We start from the raw sequence: 14,965 nt of genomic DNA, 5'->3' as shown, positions 1-14,965 counted from the left end.
TTGGGTTATCATTCGCCCAAATGCGGCAATTCTGCTTATTGACGAATCCACCGAGGTGAAAATGTGCCTCATCACTGAAGATGATTTTCTTCGAAAATTGGTCATTCATTCACTGTTGCCATTTCCAGCCACCATTCTGACCATTGACGACGCTTGAACCTTGTAAAGTCTAGTCTGAAAATGAAAAATGTCAAATGAAATGCAGAAAAAAACTTGACGTTTAGTTGTGGTTCACATTCAACATAGGCCCTTAAAAGTTAACCCTCTGGGTCCGCTCTGACTATAGCATACGCAGAAGATTTAGCCATGTCGCCCGTAACAGACGCTACCTAGACGATATCGTCCTAGCGATGGAAAAAAATGCGAGATTGGTAGGACTGGCAATAAACATAAACAAAACCAAATATATGAGTGTCTCAAAAAAGAAAAGGAAAGCGTCTGGCGTTATTGACATCCAAGCCTTCAGTTTTGAGAAAGTGTCCAAATGACAGGATGAAGGCGGCGAATCGTGTATACTACGCTAACATAAATTTCTTGAAATCAAGATCTCTCTCACGTAAGTGCAAACTCGCTATTTATAAATCACTCATTTGACCCGTGCTAATCTACAGCGTAGAAATTTGAAGCATGAATCTTGCAGACGAGGAGCGCCTAACAACATTTGAGCACAAAATATTGTGGAAAGTATTTAGCCCGGTACGCAAAGTAGATGGCGAGTACAGAAACAGACACAATGAAGAGCTGCTAAGTCTTCGCTATGGCAAGGATATTGTAAATATTTATCAAGTCGCAAGGCATCAGATGGGCAGACCATATCATCCGCACGAATGACGGTAGACCACATCTGCTGGACTCTAATCCTTTATTCTCAATATCCCGCGTCCGACCGAATACAACTTGGCATCATAACGTCAACGAACCCCTTAAAAATAGGCGTCAAAAACGTGAAATCTCTAGCGCTGGATCGTGTTGAATGGAGGAAGATTGCTGAGGCGGCTAAAGTTCACCCCAGGCTGTAACGCTAATAGATGATGATGGAATTCATAGAAGATCGCTAGATCGTTTATAGTAGCTTTTAGCCTTCTATTCGGGAAGGTTTGATTTATAAGATTTTTGTTATACAATGAATTATATTTTTATAAAAAGTTAACGAAAACAATTTAGCACGAAAAATATTGCGAATATTGTAAAAAAATAGAGTGGCTTAATTATAGTACGGTAGCACAATTGTAGTCAGGGATCAACTTTTTTCGAGCTCGATTAAAATTTCGATTTTTTCGAAATATTAAAAATATGCTAGCCTGGGAATAAATTTGTAAAAATAAGGCTTTTGAATAAAGTTGTGGTTAGCTTAGCACCTTTTTGAAATCACATCCTTGGCGGCTAGTTAACGCATTTACATATTTCCACATCACGCACATAGTCCCTCCCGTGAAGTATTACCTAACGGTCGTCCCGCGGGAGGGAAACGGAGCTGGGGTGGGTTTTTAGTGGGTGAATCGAAAGACAAGTCTCACACTTTTCGGCTTTTAAGGCTTTTTGCCACTATAAAAAAAAATAATAAAAAAAATAAAAAGAAAATAGTAAAAATAATAAAAAAAAGAATACAAATAATAAAAAAACACATCATACTTAACCCTCCGTTGGACACCTTTTTTAAGACCTTCGGTTGGTCCCCCTGTCCTTTTAATATTCATAAATCGATAGAAAATTAAATTTCAGGAAGCTACCTGGAAGCTCAAGTCGTTTGCTATAATAGAAATATGTTAAATTCACGTCCAATGCCGAAAAAGTCTGGCCAGATCCGGATGCCCAACTGAGGTTTAAGTCTCTATTTGATACTTAAAACCCGCATAAAAGTGGATTTAACAATGTATTACTATTTTTTGGTGGGTTGGTGCGTGACTACCATTCGGAATTCCAAGAGAGAACGTAGGTTCGAATATCGGTGAAAGACTAAAATTAATAAAAACATTTTTCTAATAGCGGTCCCCCCCTCGGCAGGCAATGGCAAACCTCCGAGTGTATTTCTGCCATGAAAAAGCTCCTCATAAAAAAATATCTGCCGTTCGGAGTTGGCTTGAAACTGTAGGTCACTCCATTTGTGGAACAACATAAAGATGCACACCACAAATAGGAGGGTGTACGCGCCAATTATACTATAGGTATATATTTATATTATTTTTCGATTATTCATAAATTTTGGCGCACTTGTGCAGGTGTTTGAATGTCCGAATTTATATATTTAAATAGGGATTAAAAATCCTTAAATTTTTTATGGCAATGCTACAACCGGATTCAAAGCTCACATTCTTATCTTCATAAAATTTCCGAGCAACATTTGGAAAAATTACTGCCGCAATTCTGAGTTGCAATGATGACAAACAGTGATGGCAATTTTCCACCAAAATAAACGCCGTGCCAGACGGACTTACTCCCTACAATGGACAATAAATAAATGGATGATAAATTCGAGTGAAAATATTTATTATTAAATATTGCTGCGCTACTGAAACACACCAATCGAAGCTTCGAAAATCGCGCATCCGTTAGTGCTGCGGTTCTAAATATCACAAACTAGATTAAGAATACGAATCATTACCCTGCGGCGAATTTTGGTTAAAAATCTTGATCTATTTCTTTACAACGCCAAGTGAACTCAAAAGTGAAGTCTTAACATTTCACGTGCCGAAATTTCTCCCATAAGTCTCTGTGTGTCATGCACTCTAAGTTGTGTCATGCACCCATTGAAAAATCCTTTACATGAATTATTAACTCATAGATCGTTAATATCAAAAGAGTATCATTCAATGAATTTAAATTGTTTTTGAAAATTTCAAATATTTTTTATTTAACTTTTTACTACTTTTGCTACTGCGCAGTATTGCCGCCGCACCAAATACTCTTTTGAAACACACACACACACACTCCTATGCAATCATACTCGCATTTTCCGTACTTCATTTTTATTGAATGAATTTGTGGTTTGTTGTTTTAATTTATTGTACGTACTACTTTGTGTAGCCGCTGTTGTTGCTGTTATGAGTGAATTATTGTTCATGTTGCACATTAAAGGTGGACACCCCGCTGTGATCGACACAGTGGGCTACTGTCAATATACACATAAAAATGTCAGCTACTAATTTTTCGTGGGTTTTCAGGTGTCCCAACTTATGTTTGAATGCCTAAGTAAACAAGTGTTGGATGTTGCTTTGTGGGCAGTTTGATTTATTCGAAGTTGCAAATAAAAAGAAAAGTGGTTGAATGCCTCCAACTGGTCGTGTATGAATGAATTTATAACCAGTTTTTTGGTATAAATAAAATTCATTTATTAAAAAATGAATATGGCGAAATGAAGTGAAGTAAATAAAAATTAATAACTAATAAAAAAATCAATAGCAATGAAATTAAGCACGAATTAGTAAAAGATAAAAGAATTGGACTTTAAACATATCGTTTCAGCTTCAAATGTTGATTACAAATCATCAATCGTTTTGGCACCATTGTATATTTTGAACCCATTTTTTATCATTACCTTCATCATATAATTCCACTTTTGAAGAAAAATGTGCGAAAACACACACATACATTATATGCAAATATATGCGTCTCCAAAAAAAAACACATATTATGTAATTTGTTTTGTTTCTGTAGACATTGAATTGTTTACTTCTGCACTTGCATTTCATATTGAATTACTGCAAAATTATACACTCACCTCTATCACTCTGAAAAGTTTGTCTATGTAATTATAAATGTAAATGTAAATACAGTAGGTTCTCTTTTTATGCGGTAGATACGTTCCGCAAGAAACAGCATAAAGAAAAAACAGCATAAAAAAAGCTACTAGTTCTATAGTAAAACTATAGATACGTTTCAAATGCTAAAACCGCATAAATCTGAAATAATGTAATAAAATCGCATAAAAAAGGGCACTAGTCCCATATTATAACAATAGATACGTTCCATAGACCGCATGAATCTGTGATGAGTTTTTGCTTAGCTGGTTTAGAATCTTGTTTATATGTACAATTCCCGATAAGTCGACATGCATTTTGTAATTTAAAAAAAAAAACCGCACTATTTCAAAACCGCATAAAAAAAAGCCGCATAAAAACAGAACCTACTGTACATTTTTGTTTGCCACAATTAATTATTTCGTTCTGCAAGTGGCTAACAGAACTGTAGCGGACTTTTGCTTTCGTAGGCGGCAATGTGGAATTTCTGAAGGCCGAATGTAATAAAGCTGTACAGCTGTAAACGAACAGCTCACATATTCGTACATGGAGTATTTGTTTCACGAGTAAAAAGTGCACGAATCCACTCGCACAATTACAATTTACCTACATATATATACCTCGCCGCTGCCTGTCTGCTCCTCTCTGTCCGCCAGCCAATTTGGCTGTTCATCTAATTGTTAAGTGGCTGTCGATTTGTATAATAATAGCTTTACATATCGCTATAACGGTTAATTACGAGTATTGCTGCGAAATGTAGTAGTGTGGAGAGCAATCGTGGTGCTTCGGCGACTCAACTCAAGCGAACTACTGAGCGAGGCAATCTTGTTGACAATTATTAAATTATTTTGCTATTTTTTTTTAATTTTAAGTGTTAATGCCACGCACACTACTTAAAAAATAAAAAGTAAAACTATTAGTTTGCTTTGCGTGTGTATGTGTATGCTCGTTTGTTTACATTTCAAGTGCTTTGAACTTTGGTTTTAATGAGTGCAATTATAGCAACTGCGTTTCGGTTGTGGTTGTGGGCTATTTTTCCTTATTGTGGCAACTGATGTACCTTCAGGTAAATGCAATACACTTATTGTTCATTAGTTTTCATAGAGCCTACGACTCGACATGAAGATGTTTGTGTTCCACATTGGCAATAAAATATTGAAACGCTTTTTCAGCTAATGGATTTTCCAAGATTTCGGGATGTTTCTAATGTGGAATCGGAATCTTAAATTCAGTAGAAATTAAATAAGCCTACCACTTTTCAAGCAAATAAAAAGCATTTAAGCGAGTTACTTAAAGTTTGTCGAAAATTAATATTGTAATAAATGCACCACAAAGCGCCACAAGTAGCACACATCAGTCAGATGCGTTATAACGCGATTGATGAGGTCTATTTAACTACATACAAAGAAAGAGACGCCGAAATAAAAATAATGAAACTAAAAATTCACCAGGATTCGATCTAATCACTGCAGAATTTTCAAAACTGCTTCCCTTAAAAACTATCTCCACACTAACAACTCACATATAATGAATTTCATTCTTATTTTAAAATACGTCCCAATCTATTGGGTGGTAGCAAAAGTAATTTTGTTTTTCAAACCCTGCCAGCCAGCCATCGATGTCAGATCATATCGCCTAATTTCATTACTACCAACGCTCTCAAAACTTATAAAGCGCATTAACAACATCATTGAAAATAAAAAGACACACCGAAAGCCAATGCAGGCAGTGCAATATTTTATATTTCTCTAATAAATAATAATAAAAAGATAATGCCAACACACCAATTTGGATTCCGTTCCAAACATCCAACCATCTCGAACGAGTGTACAGGGTAACCCGCACGATCAAAAATGCGTTTGGAGAAGAGAAAATTTGCTCGGTCGTCTTTTTGTACGTATCGAAGGCTTTTGATAAGGCGTACTTGGCCATGTCGGCATTCCTGCTAATGAACACGCTGATACTGCAGCGAAATACTTTGGATTAGCACCTACTTTTCAATATGAGACAAACGGTTATAATGACGTGAAGAAAATATTACTCCCACCAAAAGAGACTCCCAGAATGGAGAAATTACCATCATCGATACTCCGACCTTAACCCGACTTGCGATAAACTTCTCTACCCCAGCAATGTCACTTGTCTACAAGCAACCATTTTCACATGACTAAGGTTCGGGTATACGCAAATAACTCACCAACATCTTCTCACCGGAAGTCCAAAACCAGCATGCCTTTTTGCAGCAATATTGTGTTCGTCGATCATATATTCAACACTTGTTTGGTTTAAGAGAGTATAAGGCAAAAACATTTAATTATCAATCAGTATCAAAAATTGCTAAGAACACCATCCTATGTAAATGTTATATTTTGAGAATTTTTAATTTTTTAGTAGAATGTAACTTGCATAATTTAATATAATTCTAATACTAAGTACTTACTTATATATTCGGAGTCGATGGCCATTGTAGCTTGCACTCTTATATGCAATTTGGCTTAATATCTATATTTTTTTCCTAATAAATAATAATAATAGTAATATAAATACAGTGAACTTACACAAAAATAAAACGTGTATGAAAACAAAAAAATGTTCGAACCATTCCATTTATAATATCAGCCAATGGGATATTACACAAAGCATTTATACCCATTCTGAAACATTTAGAAATATACCCTAATATTCATCAGAAAATTCAAAAATCGGTGATTCTTAAAACATGCAGAATAGCAAGATAAAACTTAAATCTCTAACGAAATATAGCAAATAAAAAATATAATAAGTTTTAATTAAAAAGAGAAGTGAGATAACCTCCATACAACAGCAATATTTTATAATTCTATATAAAATAACCAAATTAAAAAAAAACACTAAACATAAAAGTGCCAACACGACTTGCAGTTCGGAGCGGCCGTCGTGCTTGGTGCAAATGGACCCCGTCTCGCGCGGTATGCGGGGCGGAGATTGGCGTGAGATAATAATAATAATAATGATGAGGAGTGCCATGATGGCTTGCTCCGAAAAATCAGCCCAATTCTACCAAAACAATTTTATTATATTTTGAAATTATACTTGTTTAATCGATTTTGCCGTGTCAAACGAGATTGCGGATATTCTGAGCTCAAAGAAATAAACGCTGAAGTCCCTCAAGGCTACGTGCTAGGTCCTCTGCTGTATTTGCTCATCACTTATGACCTTCCCAGCAATGAAAATTGCACCACTGTAACATTCGCAGACCTCAGACACAGTCATCCTATCAGTTGGGAAAACAGTCTACGGCACAACAGCAGCAAGCAATTAATAATGCATACAATTTTCAAAATCCTCACTGAGCCAACCCAATGGAAAACAAGACTGCAACGTAAAAAGCCACTAGATCTAATACAGTGACCAAAATTAGGAGGCGAAGCAAAGATTCCTATATCTGCTGTTTCGTTTATGCCTTGCCTTAACGACAGGGCAGTGAAAGCCGGGTATTTGCAATATTTACGACACAATTTTTGCCACACTATAATTTGGCAAAATAATGAATTATTCAAGTAATAATAGTTACGATTTTCGGCACTTAAAAACACCGAGGTGCTTGATCGCGAGTTTCACATACCTAAATACATAAATTCAACGCATCTACAGTTGTGGAAGCTGACGGTGATTCTAGGCTTTTTTAGTGATTTTCAACCAGTTTCAGATTTTTAATATACATAAAATACATATAAGTAATTAGGATTTAAATGAAATGGCATACATTTATTATACTTTTTTTAACGATTTTTTTATCATATTAAATATTTATTAATTTCAAAAATTTATTTTTGTGAAATTTTAAATGTAATTTTTGGTCTCCACTCCTAAAATCGGAAAAATCTCCAGCAATGTTGGTAATATAATTGACAATCAATTACATATGTAAATACACATTTTCTTAACCTTTCATAAAACAGATTTTCTTTAACTTGTTGAATTAATTTTATTCTTCTTTTTAAATTTCCTTTCGCAGATTTCTCCATATCCGACAAATGCGAAGATTCCGGTTTACGCGTCAATGGTAAAGGCAAGAAAATGCGCAAGCCGCGCACAATATACAGTTCATTGCAATTACAACAATTAAACCGACGATTCCAGCGTACCCAGTATTTAGCGCTGCCAGAGCGAGCCGAATTAGCGGCGAGTCTGGGTCTCACGCAAACACAGGTATGTGGAAATTGTTGATTATTACGTTTTTTCATGCAATTATAATAAAACTGAATGGGTTATGAAACCCACAAAGTGGCTGATTGCTGATATGCCATATGTAATCGGAAATCGATGGGTAACATTTCAGATGGGTGATTCGAGTGGCTCCAATCAAAATATGAATTGTTTATTTACAATCTACATAAACACTTTCTACTCACAATGAATGCAATTAGAAAGCTCAAAATTTGAAGAAATGGCATGGAAATGGAAAATTCTTGAGTAGATTTTGTCAGTGGGACCAGAATGTTCTGTTAATTCGTGAGAATTCGACATATTTTGGAAGCGTACGCCATTGCTTTAATCAAAAAAAAAAAAATATATATATATATACACATATGGTATACAAAATTTGATAATAAAAATAAAATTATTCGAATACGACATTTCGGCCAAAATTGCATTGCTTCGCCGGCTTCAAGTAGTGTCTTTAAGTTCTGCATATCGCATAGGTCGACCTCTAAGCCTCCGGTAAATCTGGATATAACTCCATAAATAAGTAATGGAGTAGAAAAGCAATATCAAAAGTACTTGCATACGTATGTATATGCATTAGTGTGGGTCAATTTCCATGTAACGATTTTTGTCGACATCGCTCCTAGTAGACGCGGATTCCACATTGGTTAGGTTAGGTCTTTGTGGCAGCCTTTGTTGGCCGTTGTGGTAAAACTGTGTAACAAGGGAACCTTACTGTCCATTTTGTTCATAGAACCAGTTAGATTTTCTTATAAAGCGTAGGATAGGCTTTATCCCTAGTCCGGATAGTTCCGTAAGAGAGTCAAAAAAGTATTTGTTCTGCTGTTTCTTCCTCTTCCTCGTCTCTACAACTTCTGTAGTATTCATACGAAAATACTCCTAGACTAGAAGAGTGCCCACCTAACATCCTATAATAGCCAGCACAACCCACGACCTTCGAGATGTTCTCTCTTGAGAGTTTGAGCAATTCTCCTGAGCTTTGTTTTATCTACTTGCGATCAAATTAGCCTCATTGTAACACAAGTATTTTCTTCTCTTCATGACCTATTGGTCTCCTGGAGATTATCATTTGTTATATTTAATTTACAAGTTGCCATAGGGATTCCAATGTTGCCTCTGTTTTCAAGTAGTGGAAGATTAGTACCCTTTTTGGCTAGCTCATCGGTCTTGCAATTTCCTTTAATATCTCTATGTCCCGGAACTCATATAAGGCTGACCTGCAAGACGGTGCTAATATCATTTAGAACTGCCAGGCATTCCTGAGCAAACTTTGATCTTAGAATAACTGCTTCCATTGATTCTACATAGAATTCTAAGAAAACAAGTCAATTAGAGGATAACTTTAAAGTCTATTTCGAGCTTTTAAGGGTACCCGGTGGTCTAGAGCACGAAAATTTCACCTATTTTCACGATTTTTTTTTGCCATTAAAAATTTAAAAAACGATGTTTCAAATTTTCGGGCTAATTAGTACGTTTATTGAGCATACAAAAATTTTTTTTTTACTTTTGAAACAATATTTATTATTATAAAAATGTCGCTGAAGATGACCCTCTCGAAAAATCGAACCCGGACGGCGTAGATGATTTCGAGACTTCTACTCATCTGAAACACAAAATTCAAGAAGATTCTTAATCAGAAAGAGTGCAGTTATGGTCGGAACTAGAACAAATCGAAAAAATGAAAAATTGACAAAATGGCGCACTTTTGAAAAAAAAAGTTCGTAAAATCGGATTTTTTTCACTAGTTTTTTAGTTTAAAAAAATAGGAAATTATTTAAATAAAATTATGATTCTAGTTCCAACGATAGCGATACATGTTGTAAACAACATATCCAAATTTCAAGTGATTCAGTTGAATAGTTTTTTTGCCGCCGTGCCGAAAAAAGACGTTTCGAGATCAATGAGTTTAAAATTTGAGGTAAAGGAGCGCGCGGACCGCTCTCTACCTAGTTAATGGGATGTAGAAGCTATAATATTGGGAACTTCCGCATGAAAATTTCACAGAATATTCTTAAGATACTATACTTTCGACATATCGAAAAACCTAAAAATCGATTTTTTGAAATTTCTAGACCACCAGGTCCCCTTAAGGAAAATTTTTTGAAAGGAAAATCGAAAATTTGAGGCGGAGGTATTGCAATGAAGATATAAAATAGAAAAGAGATGTCTCGAGTTGAAAGTAAAAGGGATCTAAAATCAAAATAATTTTAAATATGTTGATAGTTGTAAAAAAAACAAAAATGGAAGATGGGTAAAAAATGTTATAAAAAAATTGTTGATATAAAAAATTGTCCATATAAAAAATTTGTGTAAAATTTAATTGTTTTAACATCCAGCCCCTTTTTTTATTGAAATATTAAAAAATCTCATATAATTTGTTTTTCGCGCCATCATGGGCTTCTTTAAAACAAATAGATATCAAATGAAAATTTTATTAAAAACACGAGCTTTCATAATACATCAACATTAATCTTCATCTTAAGGGGACAGATACCTGTAAACGGCCATATTTTAGGTGAATTTCATTAAAATTATTAAAATGAAGAAGTCGATATGTTTTTTTCAAAATTGGCATACAGTTTATTTATACATTAAAATAATGTAAACCATTTTTTCTTTCTAATCATTTAAAATGGCGATTGTGCACTCAATTCTTCCAGTAAAGTCGCAGCGGGGCTTCTCAATCGGCGGGCATTGTAGCATCGGCGTCAGTGACCTGAATACAAAAAACGAAAATTGTTTTTGTTGATTAATGTCATAATTTCTATATGAATTAAACAATAAATGAAAAAAAAAAAATCGCGGAATAAAATGCTTCAAAAAAACAAAAAAAAAATGAATTTTGGGGCGAATTTTCCTACTATTTTTGCTTCGAAAAAATTATTTTTTCGAAAAATTCTCGAAAACTTTAAATTAAAATAGAAAGTAATATCATATATTAAAAAAGATGTGTGCAAAATTTCAGGGAGATCGGTCAATAACTTTTCGAGTTATCGTGTACGCCAATTCGAAAAATATAGTTTTGAGAAAAACGCGTCTAAAGTTTGAATACATGAAAATTTCTTTCCCAGCGCTCGAACGCAATGAATAGAGTCATCACGGTTGACGATCTATAATATAAGAAATACTTAAATTTACGTTCTAAAAATTGGTTGACATATTCTTAAAGGGTTATATTAACATTTTATGAAAAAAAAAAATTTTTTTTCGAAATTTTAAAGGTATCTGTCCCCTTAACACCGATTATTTGAAGCTCTCTGTTTCTTTTGAAATTTCTGGCACTCGAAATTAACTTTAGAGTTATGCTCTAATGGACTTTTTTTCTTAGAATTCTATGTAGAAACCGAATCTGCTAGAAACGATGTCGAAAAAAATTGTATGCTGAGCCCGAATCTAATAAAAAGAATGCAGAAACAAAAAATTGCCACGCCTTAATGTACATCTGCACATATAAAATGTGTTCTCTCTGTGCTCTGTGCACACAGATTAAGAAAATTGAAAAACTCGTGAAACCTGAAAAATATGCAAAATGTTTTCAAGCAATCGGCGGATAGCAACCAATTCAATTTATGCGCTATGGATTTTTCGGTCTTTGGGCTGCCACAAAACAAAGTCTGCCGCAATTAAGCATTTAATAGGACAGCAAAACTAAAGAAAATGTTTACATGCATGTGCATGTGTGTGTGTATTAAAGTACTATTAAAGTCTCTGCAGTAAGCGTTAACAAAACAATTAAATCAATGTAAACAAAAGCGCAGAAGCAGTAGACACGCCCTCTTGAAGGCCAATGTCCCGCGCCGACACAAATCTTAAGCTTAACTTTATTTGCCTGAGCAACTCTAGGCAAATATTGACGGTAGGTACGAGTGGCATAGAAAAAACTTAACTAAGTATACAAAAAACGAATAGTAAATTATAACTGCAACATTTTCATAGCTGTCCTGTAGTATGCGTGCTTGTGTGTGTGTGTGTGCGTGGCATGGTGGTATACATATAAATTTGTCCGCCCTTCGCATGCGAAAGTAAAAAACAATCAATAAACGACTTCCGCTTTCGCTTAACCAAGAGGGCGGTTTTAATTACTGCCACATGAGGCTATAAACTAACTGCAATAACAACAATATCCACCATCACAAAACAGTAGCCACTAAGAAGAGCGCAGTGCAATGAGGAAGCAATTCAACAACGCTCAGCTCAACTAAACAGAAAGTGTCGAATCGATCGTAGGAATTCGCTTTCGCGCGGTCAAATGATAATATAAATGCGTATGTGTATGTGTGTGTGTGCGTGTATGTATGTAAGTAAGACGCTTATCGCCTGCAGTAGCTTTCTTTATTGCTTTATTCACAACAAAGTAAAAGCTATAAATAAAGTGAATAGCACCAACTGGCTGACTGGCTGACGGCTGGCTGGCGTTTGGAAAGTGACCGCGCTACCAAACAAACCAAGCAACAACAATGCACGTGCAATGGGCGCGATAATTTACGCAAAGTGAAGCCACCAAATAAGCCATGCTGATGAGTGCACAAGAAGGAGCTGCTCCTGCTGTTGCTGCTGCTGCTGCTGCTGGTGCTGGTGTTGCAGTTAAATTGCAGTTACACCCTTTGTGCACTCATAAATTAATTTTTGTTTCTATTTGTATTGTTTAATTTTGTTGTTTTTTTTTTAGTTTTTAGACCCTTTTGGTACTTTTAGTTGCATTTAAAACCTTCAACGCCTGGCGGCTATGAAATGAGACATTGCCAAAAAACGGTAGAGCAGCGAAAATTTCAATGAGTCAGAGCAATGGGAGTTTCACACAAAAAAATAAGAAATTATTGATTTAAGCGATTTTTCAGTTGTCGCTTCGAGGTGCTCTGCACTTCTTGCGACTGTCCGCGGATAATTAGCTCGTCGTTGTGATGGACAAGAACTAAAGGCAGGGAGAAGCCTTGCTGGCAAGGTTTTTTTTTGGATTCATTCTTGCGCCACACACTACCTTTACATATACACAAGCATATACATATATATATACACACACATACATTGAAAGCTGCATAAAACTGTATTTAATTATACATGTTGACATTTGACGAAGTTGTAATTCTTAATTATGCCTTGACTATTTTTTGCACTTTTCTTCCAGTCATATTTATTTACCCGGTTTCATGCTGTCACTATTGGCAGCTGTGTGCTGGTTGCTGTTTGTTTTTATTTTAGTTTTCTTGCTGGGTGCGAGTAGGTCAGTTTTTTGTTTTTATTTCCATCCGAGGGAGTTCCTTTTTGCTCTTGTACTTCAGGGCGTTTTCAGCTAAGTTTCTGCCCGAGGTTATTAGGTTAACATGCAAATTAAGTAGACTGCAAGGAAATGCAAATGTTTTTGACAGACAATATTGCACTTTGAAAAATGAAGCAAGTAAGAAACTTAGTAATTAAATGGAGTTTACTAAAATATATTCAGATATTAAATAAACCTAAATATGCATAAACATACCTATGTATGTTTCTATGTATCAAAAATGTTACTTTTGTTTTTCTCAAAATAGACTTTGATTGGTGTACCTTTGTAAAAATTTATAGAAATCTGCCGAGTTAACATTTTTCTAAAGCTTTGCGGTTTTTATGCGAGAAGTAGTATAAAATTTGGTGGGTCCAGTAGAAAATTTTAAGCAAATGAATGCAACTGAGTCAGGTTATAATAAAATATATTATATGTTCAAATATCCCAAGGATGGTAGATTTACCAGGTTTGGCTATAAGCTACAACAAAATTGTGCAAGCAACTTCGGCTGCCACGTCACAGAACCCTCGGCAACCGATTTCTGCTAGCTCGTTTCTCAAGACAACAAAGGATGTGCGTGCGTTTTATATTATTTTGGGAAAAAAGAAATACATTATTTTCTCGGTAGTTAGCTACACTGATCGAAAAAAAGTAGTGATCGATAGAAGATGTTGCTCATAAAAATTAAGTACCATTCGGAGTCGGCTTAAAACTGTAGGTTCCTCCAATTGTTGAAAATATCGAGGCGCTGCTTCCGCTCATCTGCAATCTCTGACGGTTTTCCATGCCTTCAATCTATGTTGAAAATCTGTAATCATTGGCCTTTAGCTTTTGCGTTGGTCTGCATCGTTGGGTTCGATTATCAATCCGAGGCTAATTTTGCAGTTTCACGACAATTAGTTTGGGGTAGGAGATTGTCGGCCTCGAGACCCTAGTCCATCTCCGGGCGGTGTTGACCTTACTTTACTTTGTTCCCTTACTCTCCACTGGAATTTTTTATGCGATGTTGGCTTACTCAGCCTCGAGAAAAGCTCCACCAACGTTAAAGAAAAGCTAGGAGATTGATAGTGAGAGGTGATAAGCAACATTTCGTAGGAGCAGCTATCAAATTGCACATCACTACCCTTGCATATATATATTATTGTTTATAGTATATATATATTTATTATTTCTTATTTATTTTAGTATTTGTATTATTTACCTATTACCACTACTTTTAAATTTTTATAAAATCTTATCTCTTATACTTTTCCACATTTAAATTTTTATTATTCATATTAAGTGCTTTTATATTTAAGTGCTTTTCTACTTCTTTTCCGACTTCCATTTCATTTTTGAATGCATCGCATTGAAGCCATCCTACTTCAGCCCATTTAAATTATTTACTTTAAAAACTTTCATATTTTATTTAATTTAATTTCTTTTTTCAAAAAATTTCCTACGGTGCATTCTACTCAACATTTTGTAACACGCTTGTCTGGCAATTGTTCGCGCCCTACTCAAATGAAAAACTTCATTACAACGAGGGGGAGTCATTCTGCAACACCACCCTGACATATCACCGCCTGCCTTCTACTTGCCAGCCTGTCTGCCTGCCTGCTGTCCTAGACTGACTTTACAAAGCGATCTTATAACAGTCGCGCAGTCAATATTTCACAACAACAACAATAAGTTAAAAACCCAACAAACAAGCGAAAAAAAGTTGTATTGTTCTCCTTAGTAGTGCGGTATTGCGAATGTGAAGAACATGCAACACCCA

General features: G+C 35.3%; 1 protein-coding gene across 1 annotated transcript in view; it reads left to right on the top strand.

Annotated features, from left to right (window-relative positions):
• Nucleotides 1-11,500, top strand: part of LOC129246384 (homeotic protein distal-less-like) — a 40,846-nt gene extending 29,346 nt beyond the window's left edge. The window contains exons 3-4 of the mRNA XM_054885159.1: nucleotides 7,735-7,928; nucleotides 11,432-11,500. Of these exons, the coding sequence (XP_054741134.1) occupies nucleotides 7,735-7,928; nucleotides 11,432-11,500 (263 nt within the window). The remainder of the gene's footprint in view (nucleotides 1-7,734; nucleotides 7,929-11,431) is intronic.
• Nucleotides 11,501-14,965: the final 3,465 nt, after the last annotated feature.

This window comes from Anastrepha obliqua, chromosome 4 (assembly GCF_027943255.1).
Source record: "Anastrepha obliqua isolate idAnaObli1 chromosome 4, idAnaObli1_1.0, whole genome shotgun sequence".
NCBI classification, from domain to species: Eukaryota; Metazoa; Arthropoda; class Insecta; order Diptera; family Tephritidae; genus Anastrepha; species Anastrepha obliqua.
Note: the sequence above shows the minus strand (reverse complement) of the source record. Positions and strands in the feature narration are given on the sequence as shown.